The sequence below is a fragment of the Suncus etruscus genome (assembly GCF_024139225.1).
Source record: "Suncus etruscus isolate mSunEtr1 chromosome 15 unlocalized genomic scaffold, mSunEtr1.pri.cur SUPER_15_unloc_6, whole genome shotgun sequence".
NCBI lineage: Eukaryota > Metazoa > Chordata > Mammalia > Eulipotyphla > Soricidae > Suncus > Suncus etruscus.
In genome coordinates, this window is record NW_026060300.1 from 34,440 (window position 1) to 60,824 (window position 26,385).

At 43.6% G+C, this 26,385-nt stretch overlaps 1 protein-coding gene and 2 non-coding genes across 3 annotated transcripts in view; 1 reads left to right on the top strand and 2 right to left on the bottom strand.

Annotated features, from left to right (window-relative positions):
- Positions 1 to 26,385, bottom strand: part of LOC126000491 (zinc finger protein 721-like) — a gene marked incomplete at its 3' end in the record, with an annotated part of 96,706 nt that overhangs the window by 33,705 nt on the left and 36,616 nt on the right. The window contains exons 6-7 of the mRNA XM_049767751.1: positions 20,253 to 20,539; positions 19,413 to 19,832 (exon numbers count right to left, since the gene is read on the bottom strand). Coding sequence (XP_049623708.1) covers positions 19,413 to 19,832; positions 20,253 to 20,539 — 707 coding nt within the window. The remainder of the gene's footprint in view (positions 1 to 19,412; positions 19,833 to 20,252; positions 20,540 to 26,385) is intronic.
- On the bottom strand, positions 8,428 to 8,532 carry LOC126000493 (U6 spliceosomal RNA). The gene has a single exon (XR_007492770.1). It is a non-coding gene; the product is annotated as a U6 spliceosomal RNA (small nuclear RNA).
- On the top strand, positions 24,070 to 24,176 carry LOC126000496 (U6 spliceosomal RNA). The gene has a single exon (XR_007492772.1). It is a non-coding gene; the product is annotated as a U6 spliceosomal RNA (small nuclear RNA).

Consider the following 26,385-nt stretch of genomic DNA (forward strand, 5'->3'; position numbering starts at 1 on the left):
ATTGTTAATTAGTATCATAAAAGTAACTAAATTTTATAAGCAAATTAACAAGTATTAAAAATAATTTTGGTCTTAAGCTCTAGGTGTGTAAATGCATCAAATGTCTTTAACTATATTTTATAATGTCTAAACATTTTGTCAATTTGGTATCTAATATTTTTTACAAATTATTCACTTTAAGTCTTCAAAGTAAAAACAGTTGTTTTTTAAAGTCAGTTTTTTATACCTTTAATAATCATAGTTCATACTCTTGTGTTTAATCATAAAAATTTTAACACTTTATTACAGCTGTCTTACTATTCTACTGTAAAACCAATTTATAACAAACCTGTTCCTTTACAGCAAATGATATCATACTTCAGAGTGCAGACTCCTTCTACAGTGCTCACTAAGCAATTTACTTAACAAAATTTTAACTGCTAACATTTTACTTTATGTTTTCAACTTTAAATTACAATTGTTTTAAAAATGTTTTGTGTTAAAGCTAAACCTTAAAATTTATTTTCAGCAGTTCCACTCCAGCTACGTTAACAATTTTTTTACAAACATGCCGGCTAAATATTTAAAAGCGCTTGTCAATTTTTCCAATGCAAATTTTGAATAAGTCCTCTTGTCTGTTCATGTGTGTGTGTTATGCGTGAAAGTGGCCACAATGTTGTGTTTCGTGTTTGTTCTGTCTGTCTATTTGTTATTTTTGCATTTCATATAAATACAATTTTTAAAGCCTTATCCATTTTTAAAATTTCAATTAATTTTTTTTAACCTGGCTTAGTCTGGTCATCTAACAAACTGTGAAATCCTGCCAAAAATCCTGTGCTCAGCTAGCTTTGTTCTATCAGCATGGCAAAAAAGGTAGGGGATGGTAAACCCCAAAAATTTCTCAAATGGCCATCAGGAATAACTTTTTCCTGGAGAATTTCTGGACTTTGCAATCCCCAGTTTTTCTGCTGTGTGTAGTTAAGGCCAATACTATAAGGCCAAATGTGGCTAGAAAAAGAAGCATCTAGCTTTAAAATAATAACTAAGAAGTTTAAAAAAAAAATCATTTAAGTTCAGTTTAAAGGCTTTTGAACAATTGGCTATCATTAATTATAAGATTTTTTAAAAGTGCTAAAGTCTGGCAAAAGTCAGAAGGCATTTCTGTGGCATTCAAAAATAATCATTTTACCTCCTGCCAAGTTGTTTTCTTATAGACCTCCTACAGCTTCCTGCAGTCCTGTCCTCATTCACTTCAAAAAAGCCTGCCACCCCACCTGCTAGCTGCCATTACTGCGAACCTGTTTCTAACTGACTCTGCCTAAAGAAAATGCTGAAATTGGTACTCTGCCTGGCTGTCCTTGATGCCCACTGCCACCAACCACCCCCTTCGCACCAAGGCTTCATTAATTTGTTTGCTCCACTTCACTCCCTTGCAAGACGATGGCAACACCTCTGGTTCCTTCCCTTCCCCTTTTATGGTGCCGCATACATAGCCAAACCCCTCCCACGCATCCCCTAACCCATCCTGGAAGTAGCCCTTTGTGCCCTCACCATGGGTGCTAAGGAAGAGTGAGCCACCCCCAATCAATTTTGCCACAACATGGCCCATTCACCCATTCCCCAGGACACACTGGCTATGTCAGCTCAACCTCTCCCATGCCCTGAGCTCTTCAGGACTCTGCCGGCTTCCCCACCCTTCCAGCCCATGCTGTCCTCGGGACCCCCCCTCCTCTTCTCAGCTCATCCTTGTCATGATCAACGCTTCCGCCCTCCGCCCAGATGCAAACGCCTTCGGTACCTGCTATTCACCCACCTCAAACCTCATCCTACAGCTGGTCAACGCCTCCACCATCACCGACCCTGCCTGCTTTGGCAAACTCCTGCCTGTCTCTGACCCCTTCGCTCTGCAATCCAGCCCCAAGCCTCACTTCAGCATCACCTTCAAACAGGTGGTGAAACTTATACTTTGCCTTTTGGTACCCAATATGATTCCCCCTATTGAAAATTGTGATCAAATTCTTGTCATTAATTCCTCCTTTTAGTTCATAATTGCCCCCAATTTAACGTTTCTTGCCTGTTTCACTGGTTTATCTCCCCCATTGTTTCACATTTGTTTTTTCAGTCCTAAAACTACTGTGTTTTCATTGTTTTAATGCCTAACTTACCTGTCAAACCTGCTCTCACCCTAGCCTTAATCATAGGCCTGGGTGCTACCGCTGTAAGCACAATAATTTATTCATTGGTTCATACTCTAAAATCTGTCAATGCCTTAAGTATAACTGTTGTTAATAATGTTTACAAACTTAAACTAAGTTTACAACACTTAAAGCACATTGTTAAATCCCTAGCAAAGATAGTGCAGCAAAACCACCATGCTTTAATTTGGTTTCCTTTTTTTTTTTTTTTGAAGAAAGGGGGAGTCTGTGTAGCCCTTAAGGAACAATGTTGTATTTTTAAAGACAAAACAGGTTTAGTTAGAGATAGCGTTCAACATATTGGTGATGGTATAAAAGATTTTCAAAAACATTTCGATGAAGAACAAGGTTGGTACCAGGATTGGTTTTTCTCTTCCCCTTGGTTCCACACAATCTTGTCCACCGTTGTGGGCCCTCTTATTAGCCTCATGCTGCTCTTTTCTCTTGGCCCATGGATTTTCCGCAAAATTACTGCCTTTATTAAAAACCAGGTAGATGAAAAGGCAAAAACCTCTATTCAGGTTAACTACCAGCGTCTAACCCCGCGTGACTCCTGTGAAAACTTGGCTTTAGTCACCAAGCCGCCTTTCCAGCCACTAAGTTTCCAGGAGATAGAGCGCATAGCTAACAGACGGAGCTCGCTCCGGCACTTGTGCTCTCGGCTGTGGAGACACCTACGACGGGATTAGCAAGGTCCCAGTTAGGGCACGGCCCAAAAAGGCTACAACGCATAATTCGGATCTCTGCGCACACCCACGGCGTTTGTAGCCACCTTTTAAATGCGGCTTTGGCCGTGTCCGACCTGGTCAAACCTTGTTTGCCTAAGACACGGTTCTTCCACCCGCTCACGACTTTCCTTCTTTTATTAGAAGAGAAAGGGGGAGATGTTGGGGACTGACTTGTTTGAGGACATTTTGCTGTTCTCTCTGCCATAGCCCAGCTTTTCACCTAAAAGCAATATGCAGTCTTGCTGTAAAATTTTGAGCTAAGAGAAAAGAATGTACAGCTGCAGGACATAATTTAGCTCTTAGCCCGGAGGAGAGTAAAAAACTGCCTGGTACAGTTATCAGAAACTAGGCCCCATTCCTTAAGACCACATTCCGGAGTAATTTAGGCTGTTATCAATAAGTATATGCTATATTGTCTGTTCAAGATCACTTAGGCAAGCACATATTGCACCATTTCCTGATAGTCAAGCAATTAGGAATGCAGCTAGTAGGACACTAGAAGTTTCCATTGAAACAGCACGTTCAGCATAGCTTGAAGGTCATCCTGCCCCTAGCCCACTGCCCACTTCCTTATGAGCCTTCGCGCCAAAAGTATGATTGACATCACCTTTGTACTGCCCCTTTTCTCCTTCACTATTTAAGAAGGAACTGTAGCCAATAAAGACACCCTTGAACAGTGAGACGCTGCCTTGGGTCTTTATTATTAACCTCTCTCAGATTTTTTACAGTGTGGCTGTGCTTCTACTCAGCAAAATAGAAGTGCGGTCGTCTGAGAAGCCTTCCCAGCTAATTCCTGCTGGCCGGGCCCCCCTGGGGGGCTTCTGGACCCTGCATCCTTGAAAACAGAATGGGGATGGGATTAGGATATGAACAGGGTAGGAAAGGAACACTGTTCTTGCTCTACAGGGAGGATTTGCACTCCTGAGTCCCTAGGAGTCCAGGTCAGGGACTGAGTTTGAGGCAGAAGTCCAGTATGTCACTGCCCCCTGCAAAATGGCAGTAAAATGGTCACTTGCACTCAGCCTGGAAGTGCCTTTGCAGGGGGTATTCAGGGCTTGCTGGCTACCAACATATGGTTTCCCCATAAACACTGCTAGGACAGATATTTATGCAATGTAGGACTAAGCACTGGCTTTGTTGAATTAAAGGAAGGAATTTAATTAATTAATCAATCAATCAATTATCACAATCATTCTATGACTAAGAATCCTCTCCAACATGATTTCTTCTAGAAATTGTATGGTGTCAGTTGGTGAGGTCAGACCTTTCCCAAAAACATTCATATATATCATTTTTATTCAATATGAACATTCTTATGAATAAGGTATAGGAAGCAATTTATGCCTTTCCATGTCGCTCACATGAAAGAATTCTCTCTACTTTAACATTTCTTCAGTTCCACAGACTACAATCAATTACTTTTTGATAAAGGGGCAAGAAATCAAAAATGGAGCAAGAAAGGCACTTCAACAAACGGTGCTGGCACAACTGGTTAGCCACTTGCAAAAAAGCAAACTCAGACCTCCATCTAACACCATACACAAAGGTCAATTCTAAATGGATTAAATACCTTGATATTAGGCCTGAAAATTATAAAGAACAACACATAGGTAAAACACTCCATGACACTGAGACTAAAAGCATCTTCAAGTAGGAAACAGGACTCTCCAAACAAGCGGAAGCAGAGATAAGCAAATGGGAAAATATTAAGCTGAAAAGCTTCTGCACCTCAAAGGAAATAGTGTCTAGGATACAAAAGCCACCCACAGAATGAGAGAAACTATTCACCCAGTACCCATCAGATAAGGGGCTAATATCTAAGATATACAAGGTACTGACAAACATAAAAGGAAAAAAAACTAACTCCATCAAAGAGTGGGGTGAAGAAATTAACAGACATGTCCACAAAGAAATACAAATGGCTAAAAGACACATAAAAAATGCTCCACAGCAGTAATCATCAGGGAGATGCAAATCAAAACAACGATGAGGTACCATCTCACACCAGAGACTGGCACACATCACAAAGAACAAGAACAATCAGTGCTGGCAGGGATGTGGAGAGAAGGAAACTCTTATTTACTGCTGGTGAGAATGCTGTCTAGTCTAGTCTTTATCGAAAACAATATGGAGATTCCTCAAAAACCTGGAAATTGGGGGCCACCACAGTGGTGCAATTAGTATGGTGCCTGCCTTGCCTGTGCTAGCCTGGGTGGAAGTCTCATATAGTCCCCCAAGCTAGGAGTGATTTCTGAGTGCATAGCCAGGAATAGCCCCTGAGCATCACTGGGTGTGCACCCCCTAAAAAAAAAAACACAAAAAACCCTGAAAATTTATGATACAGCAATACCAATCCTAAGGATATATACCCTAGGAACACAAAAATACAATTAAAAAATCCCTTCCTCACACCTATATTCATTGTAGGTTTATTTACAATAGCCGCTCTATAAACAACCAAGATCCCGTCAATAGATGAATGGCTAAAGAAACTCTCGTAAATCTATGCAATGGAATATTATGAAGCCTTCAAGAGAGATGAAGTCATGAAATTTTCCTAAACATGAATGTACATGGAACCTATTATGCTGAGTAAAATAAGTCAGAGGGAAAGAGATAGACAAAGAATAGTCTCAGTCATCTATGGGTTTTAAGAAAAATTAAGGACTTTATTGTAACAATGTCCATAGACAATAGAGATGGGGGCCAGAAGGACCCCCTCACAATATGAAGCTCACCAAAAAGAGTGGTGTGTGCAGTTAGGGAAATAACTACAGTACCAACTATCATGACAATCTTTTTTTTTTTGGTTTTTGGGTCACACCTGGTAGCGCTCAGGGGTTACTCCTGGGTCTATGCTCAGAAATCACTCCTGGCAGGCTCAGGGGACCATGTGGGATGCGGGATTTAAACCACCGTCCTTCGGCATGCAAGGAAAACACCTTACCTCCATGCTCTCTCTCTCTCTGGCCCTTATCATGACAATCGTAATGTGTGAGAGAAGTAGAGTGCCTGTCTGGAATATAAGCAGGGGTTGAGAAGGACAGAGGGGTGGCATTGGTGGTAGGAATGTTGCACTGGTAAAGGCGGGATGTTCTGTTTCTGACTAAAACGCAACTATAGTCATGCTTGTAATCGTGGGGCTTAAGAGAGATTTTATAAAATAAATAAAATAGTCTTCAATTCATTTTTTGGGCCATACCCTGTGTTGCTCAGAGGGTCATTCCTGGCTCAGTATTCAGAAATCGCTCCTGAGAGCATGGGGAACCCTATACAGTGTCAGGGATCAATGATGTGTCAGTGGTGTGAAAGATAACATATTCACAGTTGTACTATTAAAAAAAGGGTCGGTGGGAGATAAAATTAAAAAAGAAAAAAAGTGGGGCCGGAGAGATAGCATGGAGGTAAGGCATTTGCCTTTCATGCAGGAGGTCATCGGTTCAAATCCCGGCATCCCATATGGTCCCCCGTGCCTGCCAGGAGCAATTTCTGAGCCTGGAGCCAGGAATCACCCCTGAGCACTGCTGGGTGTGACCCAAAAACCACAAAAAAAAAAAAAAAAAAAAAGAAAAAAAGTGTCCTAGTAAGGAACTGAATGGAAGAGGAAGTAAATGTCTCCTCAAGGTTTGCAAGCAAACAGCAGGGAGGAGCCCCAGGACAATCAAGTCTTGAGATACTCTCAAAACAAGACCTGATTAAGCACACCTGTGACCTGAAGCTACAGCAGACCCAGAGGATGGACCCTCCCCCGCTCAGACAGGCAGGAAAGGAGGCCAAGGGAGGGAAGCCAGAGACCTTCAATTACCCACCCTGCCTCTGGCAACCACCCTAGCAACAGGACAGTTAACCAAAGTGGAAAGCCCCAGGGCGGGTTGGGAAAACCTCTAGAAAAGCCTACTTGGAACTAAGTACCCATTGCCTGGGGCCCTTGGCAGCATCTCTCCCTGGTGAGACCTGGGAGCCTTCAAGCCTTCATTGGGGAAAGTGTATCTAGATGAGCTCTTTCTCTGATGTGGAGCCACATCCAGCAATAATCAGGGCTGATGGGGGCTCTGCAGTCAGAACTGTCTGCCAGGCCTGACTTTCCTGCACAGCTCAAGTCCTGGAGCCCCCAATCACTCCCCAGGAGCTGGATCTGGAGACAGTGAAGGGACAGATTTTAGGGGCGCCGCCTCTTCCCCCCAGTTCCTAGGAGCTACACGGGGCCTCCTGGCATCACTTGGTCTGTTCTTCCCTTGATTGTGTCTGAAAATTCCCTTGTGGCCTTGTTCAAGCCCGTGTTCTCCCTGGACCGCCTGCTTCTCCATAGATCATAGAACTATTTCCCATAGATCTAGATCACTGTGGGGTGTCCCTACTGAACCCCACTCACGTGCTCGCCAAGACAAGCGCCCTGCGCGGCCGCTTGGCTGGACTTGCCTCTTTCTCGGTCCCCTCTATCTATCACAGCGACCTGGATGCGCACAGGAACAAAGCAAACGAAACCAAACTGTCCCTCACTTGGTCCTTCCATCTCCAGGGCTGCAATCCAGGCCACCCCGACCCTCCTGGGTCCCCAACGCTCACCTGGCCAGACCCGCGGCCTCCACTCTAGGGCGCTCAGAACAACTGCTGGATGGCTGGAGAGGAAAATCGTTCCTCCAGACTCCCCCTGCGCCCTCAGGGACCCCAAGACCTGCTCTGGTTTCCCTAGTAGGCAGCTCAGGGCCCAAAGCATGAAATGGAGGAGCAAAAGATGCTGAGACTTCCCAGACCTCACAACCCCTTCCAGCCAACCTCTTAAAGGGGCACCAGCAGCTTGGCATCAGGCACTCCTGTTTTCAATTTTGCACTCAGCTCTTAATAGCATTATGCATTTTATTTTCGAAAGAATGTAATTGCATGGGCCAGAGAGATCACACAGCAGCAGGGCGTTTGCATTGCATTGAACACGGTCCATTCGAGACAGAACGGGTTCGATCCCTGGCACCCCATATGGCCCCCCAATAATGCCAGCAGCAATTTCTGAGAGCAGAGCTGGAGTAAATCCTGAGCACAGCCTGTGGCGCTCCGGGGTTACTCCTGGCTCTGTTGGCAGGCTCAGGGGAACCTAAGGGATGGCAGGAATCGAACCACAGTCAGTCCTTGGTCGTCCACGTGTAGTGCAAAGGCCCTACAGCTGTGCTATCTCTCCTGCCCCCCTCAACAGGATCTTACATGGCACATGTGGTTTGATTTTAGAATACAGACCACATTTGCAGGATTCTGCCTTTCACCAATTTACTTTTGGAGCAGGATTTCCACATAGCAGTGGTAAGAATCGCAAATTCCAAATCAATGTGTTTATTGTGGTGGCGGGATAGCTCAGTATTGCAAACACGTAAGACTTGTAAAGTAGGACCGTGGGTTCCAGCCTTGTTAGATCAATGTGGTCTCTACATTACTGGGAGAAACAAGAGTTCAGTGTGGGGAAAAGTTGACTGTTAGTCTCAACTGAGTGCTAGCATCAATTCAATACACTTTCTAACCAAAATGAATAGTATTTTTTTAAATAGGAACTCTTCACGAATTTGCGTGTCATCCTTGCACAGGGGCCATGCTAATCTTCTCTATCGTTCCAATTTTAGTATATGTGCTGCTGAAGCGAGCACTGAATAGTATTTTTTAGAGCAAAGAAATTCTGTGATTTGTGGAAAATGGATTAGGGAGGGAAGAGATACAGAGATTTTGATTTGATGAAAGATTAGATCATCTCTTTTTTTGTTTGTTTGTTTTTTTGGGCCACACCCGGCGGTGCTCAGAGTTTACTCCTGGCTGTCTGCTCAGAAATAGCTCCTGGCAGGCTCGGAAGACCATATGGGACACCAGGATTCGAACCAACCACCGTTGGTCCTGGATCGGCTGCTTGCAAGGCAAATGCCGCTGTGCTATCTCTCCAGGCCCTAGATCAAGATCTTAAATTGGCTCATTGTTGACTGGATCTATATTCCACTGGGAAATTCTCTTCCTGTTTTGCCTGGGGATGGAAACTTGTGTCTCATTTGCATTTTGCATGGTCTTTCGACCCTCACAATGTATGACTGGGGAGTACACTACCAGAGTAAAAAAGGGTACTACCAGGTGGGACCCCTGTGTATAGAAAAAATTAAAAAATAAAACTGAGCTCATAGAAATTTGGGAGGCTTATGCCTACAATGGATTTTTTGTTCTGTTTGGAACAACACTGGCAATATTCATAGGTTCCTCTGGAGCTGTGACTTCTGGAATGTCAGGGATTGAACTTCCAACTGTAATACTTGCATCCTCCTTGCTTTCCTATTGCTCTGGCCCTACAGAGGTATTCAAAACGCTGATATTGTGGGGCATTTTCATCGGGCCTTATGGCATATACTCACAATTCCCATACTGAGCTATAAGCAAACCCAAACGAGGATGGGTTTAATGTTTGTTTTAAAATGGTGCTTCAGGTTCTGCAGAGGAATAGATTCATACTTCCATGCTTGTTCACTGAATTAGTGAAACAGAGCCATTTTCACAATACCTTCAACTATTCCACATTCACAAAACTTTTAGTCCTAATAGTAAAAAAAACTGAGTCATAGCAACATCACAGTGAGTAGTTATTATTCTTTGGTCATGGTCAATGTAGGTACAATACCAGATATCCCAAATGGTACCTTCAGTGTCACCAGGTATGGCCCTAAGCTCATAGCTAGAAGTAATACCTGAGATCAGAGGAAGTGGCCACAAAATCAAAAAAAATCGAAAAGAATAGAAGACTGGATCTCGGAGGAAGAATAGCAGGAAGTGTACTTGAATTGCACTCAGCAGACCAAGGGTGAACCCTTGGCACCCCACGAGTTACCTGAGCAGTGCCAGGGCTGATCCTAACTTCAAACCCAGGAGTAGGCCCTGAGAATAGCTAGGCTTGACACAAAGACTTAAAAATTCCTTGAAAATTGAACATAATATGATAAAAAAAGGCCTCGGGTAAGGTACTTAGAGCCTCATAGACTCAGCCTGCCTGTCCTTGAGGTACAAATGTTTATGTTTAGAGCCAGTGTGCATGGTACGGAAAATGAAAAACAGAAGCCTGCTGATTGGTTTATTACATTTTTGCTCTATCAATGTTATGGAAAAACTGTAAAAGTGTCAGAAATAAGTTCTGGACAAGGGGAGAATGTCAGAGTAAACATAGAACAAGCAGGAGAGGGCATTCCAGTGGGACCGATAACTGGTCATTTAGGGTCCAAAAATCATGGTTCAGACATTTGTTAGCTATCTAAGACCATTTCTTGGTTGGAAATATTTCTTCAGAGACCTCTACACTTGTAGAAAACTGTTTTTCTGCGATGGAAATAACACATGAAGTGTGGCATTGAACATGGAGGCTCAAGGGAAAGAGAAGTTATTGGAAGAATTCTGTGCTGTTCCTTAGGAAAGCAGCAAGACCTGCTGGGTTGTGAATGATCCTGTGCTGTGGGACAGAGTCTCAAGGGAACCACCCTTCCCACATCATGATGGGAGTGATAACTCGGGCGTCATCCGGTCATGAGGATCCAGAACAAAGAGAGAGTCCTTGCTATGGAAAACCAGTCCATTGGGCATAGTGCTACTGAGTCCTGTCCGCACATCCCTCAACTCAGTCCTCCACAGTAGGGTAACCGTGGGCCAAGCATGCAACAGTGTTAGTTCTCAACCTCTCATGTTGACAGGCTCACAAGCTCAATTGTTATGGAGAGGAGACCTCCACGTTTAAGCAGTGTGAGAGGGCCTTCCCATGTGGTTGGCAGAGTGATGTGACCTCAGACCAACTATTGCAGAGGTTCCCTCTAACAGTGAACTGGATACACTCTGAGTCAACAATCATTCTCCAGTCATTCTTCCCATCTGCTTGACACAGTGTTGTGCCCTCAGGCATGCCTACTGCAAAGGATTCCTCTGACTATCAGTGAATTGGACACAGTCTGAGTCAACAGTCACAACCCAGTGATCCCAAGATAGCCTAGACAGGAAACAAATGTCATATATTTCCTAAATATTGCAAGGCCTTTACTTACTTTTCATCTCTTACTGTACACAAGAAAATTCATACAGGAGAGAAGCCTTATACATGTCAGGAGTGTGGAAAGGCCTTCACTCAACCATCACAGCTTACTATGCACATACCTGTTCACACTGGTGAGAAGCCCTATATGTGTCAGGAGTGTCGGAAGGTCTTCACTCAGTGATTTTTATAAATCACTAAACTAAATGAAAAGTTCATGCAGTGATTGAACATTTCCTACATAATTAAAAGTAAAATCAGTGTGTAGCCAAGATTTTAGGAGACCTGGGGTTTGCACAAGTTCCCACCATTTGTTTTTGGGCCACATCTAATGATGCTCAGGGGTTACTCCTGGCTATGTGTTAAGAAGATGCTCCTGGCTTGGGGGACCATTTGGGATGCCGGGGATCTAACCAAGGTCTGTACTGGGTCAGCAATATGCAAGGCAAATGCCCTACCACTGTGCGATCACTCCAACCCCATGTTCCAACCACTTATAGAACATTTGATGTCTGACACTTTGTCCTCCTTTAACACACAAGCAAATGTTTCAAAATACATTTCAACTATGTTCACATCCAGCATATTTATCACATCATGCAAGGGAGAGGGAATTTCTGAAGATACTTTCCTAAATAGATATCTTTTCTGGTTTTGTGAATGTAATAAAAACATGAACGTGGTCTGTGGGGGTAACTCTGCATGGTTCTCAACTTGAAGTTTTGCAGAAGAAAATGAATAGAATCAAAAATCAATTTTTAGGCAGGGGCGTTGAACAATATATTGCATTAAACTGAATTAGCCAAGCTTCTTTTTACTGCTGCATTCACCACCACCTTTGGAAGGCAGAGTTTGACAAATCACCTGAGGGTCTGGGTTGACTTCATTAAGGGTGCTTGTACTTATTAACACAGAAAAGATGAAAGGAAAAAAGTAAAGGGAATTTACACGTGTATTTTAATGGGGTCCAAATAGGTCAGCCTGCAAGGTTGATAAACCACACGGGGGAACCACTTTCTATCTCAGGCACTACATAAGGACCCACAGGCTTCACTAAGACAGAGTGGCCATGTGGGAGTGAGAGGTGAAATCTTCCCCCCAGAGTCCTGCTTGCTTGCAAACTAAACTGCCCCAATAAATTTCAGGTTTGCAGAGCTAGAGCCTGAGGGCACAGGTTTAAGTCCAAAAGTTCCAGAAATTTACAAAACTGGAGCTCCTGATGTCACTATTTAGGACCAGAGGCCTATAGAACAGGCATTAGCTACTAATGCATTTCCACACCAGAATAGGAAATTCTCACACTTCTGGGCTTGGACCAGCTGTTCCCCACAGTTGAGCTTTACCAGTTCTTGGAGAGATGTAGAAGGGAGAAAGTGAAGTTGTGCTAGGAAAGAAATCACAAGTTCCTTTGCAAATACCACACATGCACCAGGATCATGCCACAACAAACTTCAATAAAATAATGTTGCTCAGAGTCACTCTATTTTAGATATCCATGATTTTAATTGTGGGTAGTAGTGAGCTTAACTCCTGACACTGTAGTATTCCTAGAAGAAATCATATTGGATAGGAGTCTTACTCATATATGGATTGTGGAAGGTATTTTTTTAAGTTCTAACTTTAATTCCTTAAAGTTTGTTATTAGTCCTGCTTTGCACACAGGTCATTCCTAGCAGTGTGTGGGGGGGTGAGAAAGAGGAGGGAGAAAGAGAGAGAGAGACAGAGAGAGAGCAAGAGAGAGAGAGAGACCATACGGCAGATTAGCAGAGATTTTGTCCCCTCCACACCTGTTCCTGTGGAGATGCTCTTCCAGGCTGATGCAAGGGCTGTTCTGCTGCCGGCCTGAAGGAGGCGCTAGTGCGCTGGACTTCCTCACAAGTCACCCCTGTGCTGGACTCCCAGGGGCTCAGAACTGCAGTTTTCTCTCTGTAGACTAGAGTGAGACCAGTGGTCCTGTCCCGTTCACAGCCTGATCCCAACCTGCTTCTGTGTCCTCAGTAGAGGAAAGAGTCTGCATCTACCCATGTGGTCTGAGCTGGTGCCCAGTTAAGCAGCTCCTCAGGGCCTTTTTAGCTATATGCAGGCTCTTCTGCCAGGCAGGGAATTGTGCTCCTGGCTGGTGCTCCTGGCTCTATCTTTCCTCCAGGACTTCCTGCAAAGGGACTTGCTGGTGCTATTTGAATCCTAACAGAGACAGGAGAACAAGGAGCCTCGCCATCTGAAGTCCCATTCCCAGGGAGGGAGACGGTATGGGCTCGGAGAGGGACAGGGTGGGAGGACAGCAGTGTGCAGCCTGCTTGCATCAGGGTGTGGCTCCTGGCCGGGATGGTGGACTCCGCTATTTGGGGCACTATTGTCCTAGTGTTCTGTGTCTGTTGTGAGGGCCACTCAGTGTGTTCAGGCCTGGCTCCTGAATTATAGTTCTTAGGTCACCCCTGGAAAGTCTCAAACTCTATGGGGTTCTGGAATCCGTAAAATATGGACTGGTAATACGTAACTAATGATTTTAGGATTTCCATGCTCCTAGGATTTATACTCTGAAGCATCATTCTTGCCTCACCCAACGAAAAGCCCTATTTAACTGATTTTTAGTTTCTGGCCCACAACCGATGGGGATCTTCTAGACAAGCTGTCTGGGGTTCTATATGGGGCAGCCTATTGCAAGGAAAGTGTATCATGCTGCTCTGAATGCTCAGATAAATTCTGCTGTATTTTGCTGCTGCTCCCAGTTGCTTGGTCAATGCCCTTCCTCTTGTCTCCTTGCTCTCCTCACTCAGGACTCTCGAAGGGGCTCTGGAACACACTCCCACTTCCTAACTCTCTGCAATCTATGTGAAGAAGTTTCTGCTTTATTGCAAGTAATGTTGCTCGGTCCTTTCCTGCACATGCACTTCCCTGTGGGTCTTAGTGTGATTTTAGTTTTGGTTTCTTTGTGCTGTGCTATCTCAAGATTGTTTAGTTTTATATAGAATGTTTTTCCCGTGTTGCTAGTACTAAGGGCTTATTCTTGGCTCTTCACTGAGGCACAGGAAGGGATTCAAGTATATACCAGGGATTGTTCCTGTGTGTACTAGCCCCATCTACACCCTGTTACTCATTCCATGCAATTCAGATCTTTTGTTCTTCACTCTGCAGAGTCTCGCCTCCTCAATGCTCCCACATTTCTATTCAAAAGAAGTTGCACTTTTAAAGCCTATATGTCTGCAGTCTCATGGCTTGTGGATTTAAGAGGGAAATGTGAGCAAGGTATTGTCCAAGAAGGCATGGGCATTGGGAGTCAGGTCATTTTGACCTGCTCAATGAGAGATATTTTTTGGAGTAAACATGTGTTGATTTGGACAAGCACAGGTTTTGGCTTACTCACTGGCCCTTGAATTTTCCTTCATTCTCTCCATACTTCCAAGGGCAGAGATGGGGTTTGCGAGCTGAATTGGGATAGTTTGTGTATATCATTTTGGAAACAACCCAGAGTACATTTTAGGCTCCTGCCTCTAGAGTCAGGGGAATTACTCCTGGAAGTGCTCAGTGGACCTAGTGATATTGGGCATTGGCCTCGGTCTGCTTGAGTGCAAACCACTAGAAGTTTATCGAAGAATGTTCCTAGGTTTTGTTGACTGATCTACAGGGATTTCTGGAGCCTGTCTCCTTGAAGTACCTATTGAGATACTGATTTTTAGGCTGGTTCCTTGTAAGGGATGAAGCAGTAAATCTGAGTCCCTTTAGGGTACTGAACCTAAAGGGTCCAGCAAAGTAAAGAACCTTTTTTACTTAAGAGCCTGAGGGAGGGCCCGGAGAGATAGCACAGCGGCATTTGCCTTGCAAGCAGCCAATCCAGAACCAAAAGGTGTTTGGTTCGAATCCTGGTGTCCCATATGGTCCCCCGTGCCTGCCAGCAGCTATTTCTGAGCAGACAGCCAGGAGTAACCCCTGAGCACCGCTGGGTGTGACCAAAAACCAAAAAAAAAAAAAAAAAGAGCCTGAGGGAGTCAGGGCCCTAATGCTCTCCTGTGTACTGGCTCAGGACATGGTGAGCTTCTGTCCAAAAACGGAGCATGACTGGATGCCTCCAGAGTAGCTCCACAGAGATGTGATGCTGGAAATGTACCACCAACTATGCATCATAGGTGAGAAGTTCCTTTGAGTACCTGTGGGAGACAAACCCCTTGGGGTGTCATATGTCATGGGTCTGGGATAAACAAAGGATATGACTTTGCAGATCCCCATAGTCAAGCCCCTCTCCATTGTCTTACCCTCCCAGGTTCTGGCTTTATTTTTAAGATGAGTCCAACTTCGTAGTTTTAAATACCATTACATAGTCTGAGACAATACAGTTTGTCGGTTGTTTGCGTTGACCTATGCAAACCAGGTTTGATCCGACTCCACATCAACCTTATAAGCCTCCAGGGATCATCCCTAAGCACAGAGCTAGGAGACAGCCCTGACCATGTGGGTACATCCCAAAATTCTTCCAAAATCATGTAATTTATATTTGTAAGTTTGGGAAGCTCTTGTCCACACATGGGAATGCTCAGGCCTTATTATGGTCACTGAGCTTAGGGAATACTCTTGACATTATTCCCAATTACTTGGATTGCTAGTGACAAAACCTGGATCAGATGCTCAGCATTAATGTCCCAAACTTCCAATAAGTCCAACTTTTATGTGAGCAAGTTTGTTTTGTTTCGTTTTGTTTTTGGGTCACACACAGCCGTGCTCTGGGGTTACTCCTGGACCTATGCTCAGAAATCGCTCGTGGCAGGCTCGGGGGACCATATGGGATGCTGGGACCAGAACCACCATCCTTCTGTAAGTAAGGCAAACACCCTACCTCCATAATATCTCTCCAGCCTCATGCTCTTCTTTTTTTATTTATTTTTTGATTGATTGGTTTTTTGGGCCACACCCAACAGTTCCTGACTCTGCACTCAGAAATTGCCCCCCACAATCTGGGGACCATATGGGATGCCGGGAATTGAAAAGGATCCTTTCCGTGTCTGCCAATGTGCCACTACTGCTGTGCCAAATTTCAACTGCAGGCTTTAGGGCAGTTAGCTTCCCTAATACAATAAGATAATGTTACTACATCCCAGGAATATAAAACATCTGGGGTTCCTATCTATAATATTTGGGAACTCATCTCTTTCCTAAGATTTTCACCCATTTTATTGGGTCTATTCAAAAGAAAAAGGGTATTGCCACAAAGTAATATTGGGGTGCTAGGAGACAATGACTAGGTTGTAGTCCACTACGCCTGATTCATAGTTGTAGTACCAACATTGTTACCCATAAATACCTGTAAAGAATTATACATACCCTACATTTGAGTGCGGAATCAAGTTCAAGGCAATATCAAGGTTCACAAATAAATACATATGAGGAAATATACTTATTTCCCCATTTGACCCTTGAATCAAGCCCAAAGTTATAACATTATTTTCTAAGAAAAATACACATTCCAAGGCCGAAGTAGTGGAGCGTCAGTAGGGCATTTGCCTTGCATTCGGCTGACCTAGGATCCCCCGGCGTCCCATATGGTCCCCCAACTGAGGACCGATTTCTAAACGCCTATCCAGGAATAACCCCTGAACATCACCAGGTGTGGCCCAAAAAAACAAACAAAAAAAAAGAAAATTAAAAAAAAGAAAGATAAGAAAAATACACATTCAACCATCTCTGTTGGGAGCATACCCAAGTTAGTATGATGAAAGAGGACTACTTCAGCTAAGATGTAATCTGTTGGGAGAGAATAATCAGGATGGAAATGATTCCCTGTAGCTGCTGGCTTAAGTCACAGACCGTAATTAATCCTTCAGCCAGGTCTTATTTGAAAAGACAATTTTGGTCGGGATAGCAATCCAGGAGAGTGAGAGGCTGAGGTGGTGCTCCATGACAAAAGGGTGAGGAGCTATAGGGCCCTAGGGATTTAGTAGGGAAAGCAAGTCCTGGATAAGTGAGCATAGGGAAATTTAGAGAAAAGTTCTTGCTGGGCCAGAGTGATGACACAGTGGTAGGACATTTGCCTTGCACACAGCTGACCCCGGATGGACCAAAGTTCAACTTCCCAGTGTCCCATATGAGATGCTAGAAGCAATTTCTAAGCGCACAGGCAGGAATAACCCTGAGAGTCACCAGGTGTGGCCCAAAAAATACAAACAAAAAGAAAAAAGAAAAGGTTTTGCTGAATGACAGGCAGTAGAGGGGAAATGTAGCAGAGCTACGTAGAACACAGAAATGGACAACTATGTACAATGCGACATTAGCCTAACATAAATGTGATCAGGAGACATACACAGAAATAACTGATAAGTATGTTACAGCTATAAAACTGACCCATCTAGAGTAGTAAAAGAGTCAAAGCACTTCATAAATATAAAGCTGTCAAGTAACGAGGTTAGGAGCTGTATTCCTTGCTATAGGACCTACTGAAGTATAAAATTTACTCCTGGCAAACTTGGGAGACCATAGGAAATGTTGAGTTTCATACCCGGGTTGGCTGCTACCAAGGCAAATACCATATCCACAATGCTACATTCTAGTCCCAAGTATAAAATTTTTATGCAGTTAATGATTCAGAAGTAAACAGGGCTTCCCATCTTCCCTCAAGTTAATAGTCTTGTTTAAAATTTATTTTAGTTATTTTCATGGGGCGACACCCTATGATGTTCAAAGGTAACTCCTGACTCTGTTATCCATAGCTTTGGGCTTGAGAAAGCCTACAGAATCTGTATGAACCCCAGTCACTGTTTTCCAAAGCCAATGTTGCTATACTGCCCTTGACGGGGTTGACTGATGGAGGGATGAAGGATGAGGCCTTTCTCCTCCATCTCGGACCATGCGTCTGTTACCCTATTCAGCCAGCAGTTCTCAGGTGAATGCAACGGGAAGTAAGCCAACAGGCAGTCATGCTTCTGAAGAAAACAGCTTTTATTCCGTGGAAGAGGCTGAAGCCAAAAGGCCCCAGAATCAGCCCCAGGAAAAAAGCCCCTTGCCTTCCACAGAACCTGGCTTTTATCCCCAGAATCAGGTACCACCCAATGGTGGGATCAGCTACCACTCAATGGTGGGAGCAGAATGCTAGGTCACACCCTAGTGTAGGGCACAATCACCATTCAGGGTAGGGTCAGTAACATAATAATCCCATTGAAATGTTCACATACACAATAGCCAATATCAACCATTTTATATGAGACGCTCAGATCATTAGATATCATTCTCACATCTATAAAAGTTTCAATATCAGTGAAAAAATATCCAAACTTCTTATGGACCACATGTTTCCCTCCAGAATGTGTTTTCTTATGCTTTTGCAGGTTTGAGCAAAAAGTGTAAGACTTCCCACATTTCAGACATGAATAGCACTCTTCTCTTTTATGAACATTCATGTGTATAGTAAGGTTTGAGGACTAAGCAAAGGCCTTACCACACTCCTCACATGTATAAGACTTAACTCCTGTTTGAATTTAATTGTGCAAAGTAAGTTTTTATGATTTAATAAACGACATTCCATACTTCTGGCATGAGTAAGTCTTCTTACCAGTACGAATTGGTAATGTACTGCCCAGAAATAGTTGAGGTTTGAGTGAAGTCTTTTTCACATTCACCTAACAGTAGAAAGGTTTCTTTGGGGTATAAATATTCATGTGTCTAACAAGCTGTGAGCAATGAGCAAATGCCTCCCCGCATTCCTGATATGAATAATGGGTTTTGAAGGTTACTGAAGGTCTTGCTACAGTCCAAGTAAGGCTAAAGGTTTCTCTCCATGAATATTCATGTGTCTAAGAAGATTTGAGGATTGAGCAAACACCTTTCCACACTCCTGACATAAGGCTTCTATCCTATGTAAATTTTTTTTCGTTTTTGGGTAACAGCCGGCAGCACTCAATGGTTACTCCTAACACTATGCTAAGCAATCGCTCCTGGCAGGCTCAGGGGACCATATGGCATGATGGGATTTGAACCATTAACCTTTATCATGCAAGGCAAACGCCTTACCTCCAAGCTACCACTCCGGCCCCTTTTGTGAATTTTCATGTGTATATTAAGGTATGATGATTGAGCAAATGCCTTTCTATGGTCCAGGCATGAACAAGGCTTCTCTTCTGTATGAATTTTCATGTGTCTGTTAAGGGCTGAGGATCAAGGAAATGCCTATCCACACTCCTGACATGAATAAGGCTTCTCTCCTCTATGAACTTTCACGTGTTTTTTAAGGTCTGAGGCTTGAGCAAATCCCTTGCCGCATTCCTGACATGAATAAGGCTTCTCTCCTCTATGAACTTTCACGTGTTTTTTAAGGTCTGAGGATTGAGCAAATCCCTTGCCGCATTACTGAAATGAATAAGACTTCTCACCTGTATGAATTTTCATGTGTATGTTAAGGTTTGAGGATCGAGCAAATGCCTTTCCACACTCCTGACATGAATGAGGTTTCTCACCTGTATGAATTTTCATGTGTATGTTAAGGGCTGAGGATTGAGAAAATGCCTTTCCACATTCCTGACATGAATAAGGCTTCTCTACTGTATGAATTTTCATGTGTTTGTTAAGGGTTGAAGATTGAGCAAATGCCTTTCCACACTCCTGACATGAATAAGGCTTCTCTCCTGTATGAATTTTCATGTGATCTGAAAGGCTTGAGGATCGAGAAAATACCTTTCCACACTCCGGACATGAATAAGGCTTCTCTCCTGTATGAATTTTCATGTGTCTGTTAAGGCCTGAGTATTGAGCAAATGCCTTGCCACATTCCGGACATGAATAAGGCTTCTCTCCTGTATGAATTTTCATGTGTACATTAAGGGCTGAGGATTGAGCAAATGCCTTTCCACATTCCTGACATGAATAAGACTTCTCTCCTGTATGAATTTTCATGTGTATGTTAAGGTGTGAGGATCGAGCAAATGCCTTTCCACACTCCTGACATGAATGAGGCTTCTCACCTGTATGAATTTTCATGTGTATGTTAAAGGCTGAGGATTGAGCAAATGCCTTTCCACACTCCTGACATGAATGAGGCTTCTCTCCTGTATGAATTTTCATGTGATCAGAAAGGTTTGAGGATCGAGCAAATGCCTTTCCACACTCCAGACATGAATGAGGCTTCTCTCCTGTATGAATTTTCATGTGATCAGAAAGGTGTGAGGATCGAGAAAATGCCTTTCCACACTCCTGACATGAATGAGGCTTCTCTCCTGTATGAATTTTCATGTGTGTGTTAAGGTCTGAGGATCGCGCAAATGCCTTTCCACACTCCTGACATGAATGAGGCTTCTCTCCTGTATGAATATTCATGTGAACAGAAAGGTTTGAGGATTTAGAAAATGCCTTTCCACACTCCTGACAGGAATAAGGCTTCTCTCCTGTATGAATTTTCATGTGTATGTTAAGCTTTGAGGATTTTGCAAATGCCTTTCCACACTCCTGACACGAATAATGCTTCTCTCCTGTATGAATTTTCATGTGATCAGTAAGGTTTGAGGATCGAGCAAATGCCTTTCCACACTGCTGACATGAATAAGGCTTCTCTCCTGTATGAATTTTCATGTGATCAGAAAGTTTTGAGGATTGAGCAAATGCCTTTCCACACTCCTGACATGAATAAGGCTTCTCTCCTGTATGAATTTTCATGTGAACAGAAAGGTTTGAGGATCGAGCAAATGCCTTTCCACACTCCTGACATGAATGAGGCTTCTCTCCTGTATGAATTTTCATGTGTGTGTTAAGGTCTGAGGATCGCGCAAATGCCTTTCCACACTCCTGACATGAATGAGGCTTCTCTCCTGTATGAATTTTCATGTGTTCTGAAAGGCTTGAGGATCGAGAAAATGCCTTTCCACACTCCTGACATGAATAAGGCTTCTCTCCTGTATGAATTTTCATGTGTACATTAAGGGCTGAGGATTGAGCAAATGCCTTTCCACACTCCTGACACGAATAAGGCTTCTCTCCTGTATGAATTTTCATGTGATCAGAAAGGCTTGAGGATCGAGCAAATGCCTTTCCACACTCCTGACATGAATAAGGCTTCTCTCCTGTATGAATTTTCATGTGTCTGTTAAGATTTGAGTATCGAGCAAATGCCTTTCCACACTCCTGACATGAATAAGGCTTCTCTCCTGTATGAATTTTCATGTGTCTGTTAAGATTTGAGTATCGAGCAAATGCCTTTCCACACTCCTGACATGAATAAGGCTTCTCTCCTGTATGAATTTTCATGTGTTTGTTAAGATTTGAGGATGATACAAATGCCTTTCCACACTCCTGACATGAATAAGGCTTCTCTCCTCTATGAATTTTCATGTGTCTAATAAGCTTTGAAGATTGAAGGAAGTACTTTCCACACTCCTGACTCATATAAGACTTCTCTCCTATATGAATTTTCATGTGTTCATTGTTGGACGAAGAGTACGTGAAGGACTTGCCATACTCGGGACATAGATGACATTTGCTTCCAGTCCAGACTTCCTTTGGATCATTCTGGTGTGACAGTTGTCTCACTCTGAATCCACCTTGCTTACCATCAGAGGAATCCTGTTTAATAGGGGTATAAAAGGACACATCATATTGCTGAGCACACGAGAAATCCCCCTCACATTGCTTATATATGGTGGGGTACACTCCATGGAAAATATGCTTGTATCTTGATATGAGGGAGTTAGAGCAAACACTGGTGGCTTTTTGGCCCAAAGTGATCCAATTATGGAGGTCTGTGTCCAGTTACTGGGCATAACAGAATCGGGAGCACTGTGCCCAAAAGACTGGGTCCCCATTATATGGACACTCTCTTCAACCTGATCCCCCATTGAGTAGATGACCACTGAGTCCTCATTCCCATCACGATTCTGGCAGGGCATTTTCCTTGAGACTGGGTCCAACAACACTGGATCATTCACAACCCAGCATGGCGTGCCTCTTCCCTATGGAACAGCACAGGTTAGTCCAGTAAGCTTTGAGTCTCCATGTTCAAAACCACCCTTCATATGTGATCCCCATCACAGAAAAACAATTCGCTACATGTGTGGGTGACTGTGGAGAGAGGTAGACATTTAGCCAAGACATGAGCTTAGGGAGGGAAAACATAGTCTGAGCAGAGGAATAGAAACCATGATTTATGAACCCTATATAAACAAACGTAAAACACACCCTCTCTTGGGGCTTGGTAGGATCTAAGAGCATATAACTTAAGACCAGGTGGGCTCTTCTGCACAACAGAAAGGAAACAGCCAAATCAGATTGCAAAATACCTCAATAGGGCCAGAGCAGTAGTATAGCAAGGAGAGTCCAGTTTGGAATTAAGTCCTGATATCAAAAATGGTCCCATTCCAAAGAAAAACCCCCAAATATCACAGGTGTTGATCCAAAAGAGAGGAAAAGTCTCACAAAAGTCATATTCCTCCCAATCAATGAACTCAATATCCTTTCTTGAAATGTTCTCTCTACTATGGGGCTCCCACCAGGCAGTGCTCTTGTTTACTCTGGCTGTGTGCTCCCTGATCATATATGATGAGGCTCGGCAACCATGTACAAAGGTGAATGAGATCCAGTTTTCCCTCTCTACTCATAATCTAGTTGAAACACTTGACCTAATATTATATCAAATCAAAATCACTGTATCTCTCCCCTCCTGAAACCATTTCCCACACAAATCACAGAATTCCTTTGCTCTGAAAAACAATGAGACCTTTTAATAAGACAAATCATTCAAATGAGTTTGGCACTTATGAGATAAATGGAATACTTCTCTTCACACCAAGCTCTGGATGCTTCCACCATTGCAGAGACCAAAGATGAGGTAAAAGGGCTAGATCAATGGGCCCCACTGAATAAGTCCCATGTGTTTGTGCACAGAGCTATTCCACCACCACAATAAGAATATGATTTGGAATGTGCAAATCTTACCAACTCACTCCGGTTTGGACATCTCATTTTAAAAGGAAATTGTAGAATGGAGGAATTCTGAACTGGTGCTCTGCATACTAAAAACAAACCAGGTATGAAATGTAAGACTCTGTTCAGCGACCTGAACAATACACAATGGGGAGTTCATTTGCTTGCATGCAAGTGATTCAGGTTGGATCACTGAGATCTCTTATGTCTCCCCTCCCTCCAAACTGGAATAATTTCTGGTGATTTTTTGTGGGGCTTATTTTTTTTTGGTTTTGGGGTCATACCCAGCAGCACTCTGGGGTTACTCCTGGCTCTACGCTCAGAAATCACTCCTGGCAGGCTCAGGGAACCATATGGGATGCCAGTAGTTGAACCATCATCCTTCTGCATGCAAGGCAAATGCCGTACCTCCAGGGGTCTCAAACTCACGGCCCGCGAGTTGTTGAGGCCTCCGTACAACATTTTGTGGCCCATAACCAGCCTTCAAATATGCAATTTTTATTCAGTACGCTAATGATCATGAATACTGCGATATCTGAGGCCGGCCACGGGCCACAAAATGTTGTACGGAGGCCGCAACAACTCAAGGGCAGCGAGTTTGAGACCCCTACATCTGGCCCCTGATATAATTTCTGAGCACAAGGCCAGTAGTAACGCCTGAGCACTGTCAGGGCTGACCCAAAAACCACACAAATATTTAAGTGATGAAAACGGTTTAAAATGGCAATATTATCACAACATTTCGGGATCACTCATCAATGGTTTAAAGATACAGATAAAAAATATATCTCCCCCTAAAAAAAACAAATCAGGGGCCGGAGCGGTGATACAAGGGGTAAGACTTCTGCCTTGCCTGTGCTAGCCTAGGTCAGACTGCGGTTCAATCCCCCAACGTCCCATACTGTCCCCCAAGCCAGGAGCGATTTCTGAGCACAGAGAAAGGAGTAACCCCCGAGAGTCACTGGTGTGACCCAAAAGCCAATATATTAATTTCTGAGTGGGCCAGATGAAGACACAGCAAAGATGGTGTTTCCTTGCATGTGGCTGACTGACATTAAATCCTGACATTCTCTATGATTGTCCTAGCCTGCTAGGAATAATATCTAATCACAGAGTCATAGTAACACCCGAGTCTACGAGTGTGGACCAAAACCACACACCCAAAAATGTGTTGAATGAAACCTGGATGAATAAGCAACAGAGTAACAGTCTATTGTTTTCAGATAATAAATCAGCTTATAGAATAGGGAAGAGAGTGCTCGCTTCGGCAGCACATATACCAAAATTGGAATGATGTAGAGAAGATTAGCATGGATTCTGAGCAAGGATGACACGGAAATTAGTGAAGTGTTCCATATTTTAAAAAAAGAATAGGGAAGATAGATTAATAGGGTGAAAAACAGGAACCTAAAGATGTCCACATTAGGGTTGTCCTGGGCTCAACTGTGGTTAAAATATATAAATCAATGATATATTTCTAGGGGAGCTGGAAATAGCACAGTGGTAGAGTATTTGCCTTGCATGTATGGATCTGGACAGTATATATATATATATATATATTCACCCCCACACCAGCCAGAGAAATATCAAGCGGTAGGGTGTCTGCCTTCCATGTGTACAACACCAGACGGATCATGGTTCGATTTCCAGCATCCCATATGGTTCCCCAAGCCTACCAGGAGTGATTTCTGAGTACAGAGCCAGGAGTACCCACTTAGTGCCAAGAGTGTGACCTAGACAACCTCCAAAATAGGAAAAAATATATATTCTAGTATGAAAGCGACATGGGACAGCCTGGGTGGGATTCACCTTGCAAGTGGATGAACCTAGTTCAATTTCTGGCATCACATCTATCCACAAACTACTTCAGGGGTAATATATGAGAATAGAGCTAAGAATAATTCCTGAAAATCAGGGCAATGCTCCCAAAAGAGAAACAAAAAAATTCTCAGTATTTCTAAGAGTTGGTATTTTCCACAGCCATCACATCTGGTTTTCTGAGAACACCAGAATTGGCTAAGAAGCACAAGGCCAGGAGAGACCATTGAGTACAACCACTAAGGCATATCAAAAATGAGGGGAAAAAGGGACTGGAGAGACAACACAGCAGTACAGCATTTGCCTTGCCAACCTAGGACAATTGGTGGTGCAAATCCTGGCATCCCATATGGTCTCGCATACCTGCCAGCAGTGATTTCTGAGCAGAGAGCCAGAAAGACCCTGAACCTGCCATGTCTGACCAAAAACAAAGAAACAAACAAAAATAGACAGAAAAAAATCGGGGGGAATCACTGAAAATGATCCAAAGGCAAAAACAAGATTGTGGACACATAGAACACGAGGGCATCTAGCAGCCCCTGAGAAGAGAACCCCAACATGGGGTTGTGTAATTAGCATGAGAGCATAGAAAGTGGTTGAGGACCCAGAACCACCAATACTAACAGAAAGAGAGAACCAGAAAGAGCGAAGCCAAGAAAGCCCAGCTCTAGAACATTGTGGGCCTTAGCATCAAGAGCTGTAAACTGAAGCAGGAGGTCATGCACCCCTATCTATCAGTCCAACACACACTGCTCAGCACCCACATTTCACATGTGCCCAGGACACTACCACACTCCTTCACAGGGTCTGAGTCTTGGGCTTGTCTCACACTCACCTTCAAACACACCTCTCTGCAGCTTGCCAAGGGCTCTTTCTTCCAACCAGGAGATCAGAGCAGGCTTCACGCTGCAGTGTCCTGCCCAAAGGAATGATTCATGGTTAGAGACAGGGAAGGGGACAGCAATCTTCCTCCTCTTGTGAATGATTCTGGGTCCCTAATGAAAGTAACCAAATCAAGCTTTCCTTCTGAATGTTGGTTATCACACAGAAGAGACCAGGTTCAATAAAAGTGTCCAACTTACGGTGGACAACTCTGGGCTCACAAAGGGCCAATGGCAAGCTCTGTAGTTCCCTGAGCTGTTCCTAAAGTGAGCAATGACTGCTATGCCAGAAGTAACTTCAAACACTGCCAGGATGACGAGACTCCATAATGCCTTGAAATTAAGGGCTGGGGCTGTGAAATAATATAGCGGGTAGGGCTTTTGCCTTGTGATGTGATGAACAGGGTTAGATCCATGGCATCCCATATGGTCCCCCAAGCCATTCAGGAGTGATTTCTGAGCTCAGAGCCAGAAGTAATCCCTGAGCACTGCTGGATGTGACCCCAAGACAATAAATACATAAATAAATACACAAATAAATAAATAACTTTGTAAGGGCTGGAGAGTTAGCACAAAGGTAGAACCTTTTTTTATTTGGTTTTTGGGCCACACCCATTTGATGCTCAGGGGTTACTCCTGGGTATGCGCTCAGAAATCGCCCCTGGCTTGGAGAGACCATATGGGACACTGGGGGATCGAACCTCGTCCTATGCTAGTGCTTGCAAGGCAGACACCTTACCTCTAGTGCGACCTTCCCAGCCCCAAGGTAGAACATTTTCCTTGCATGCAAACAATCCAGCAGAACCCGGTTTTAATTACTGGTATCCCATATGGTCTCCTGAGCCTTCCATGAGTAATTTCTGACCACAGAG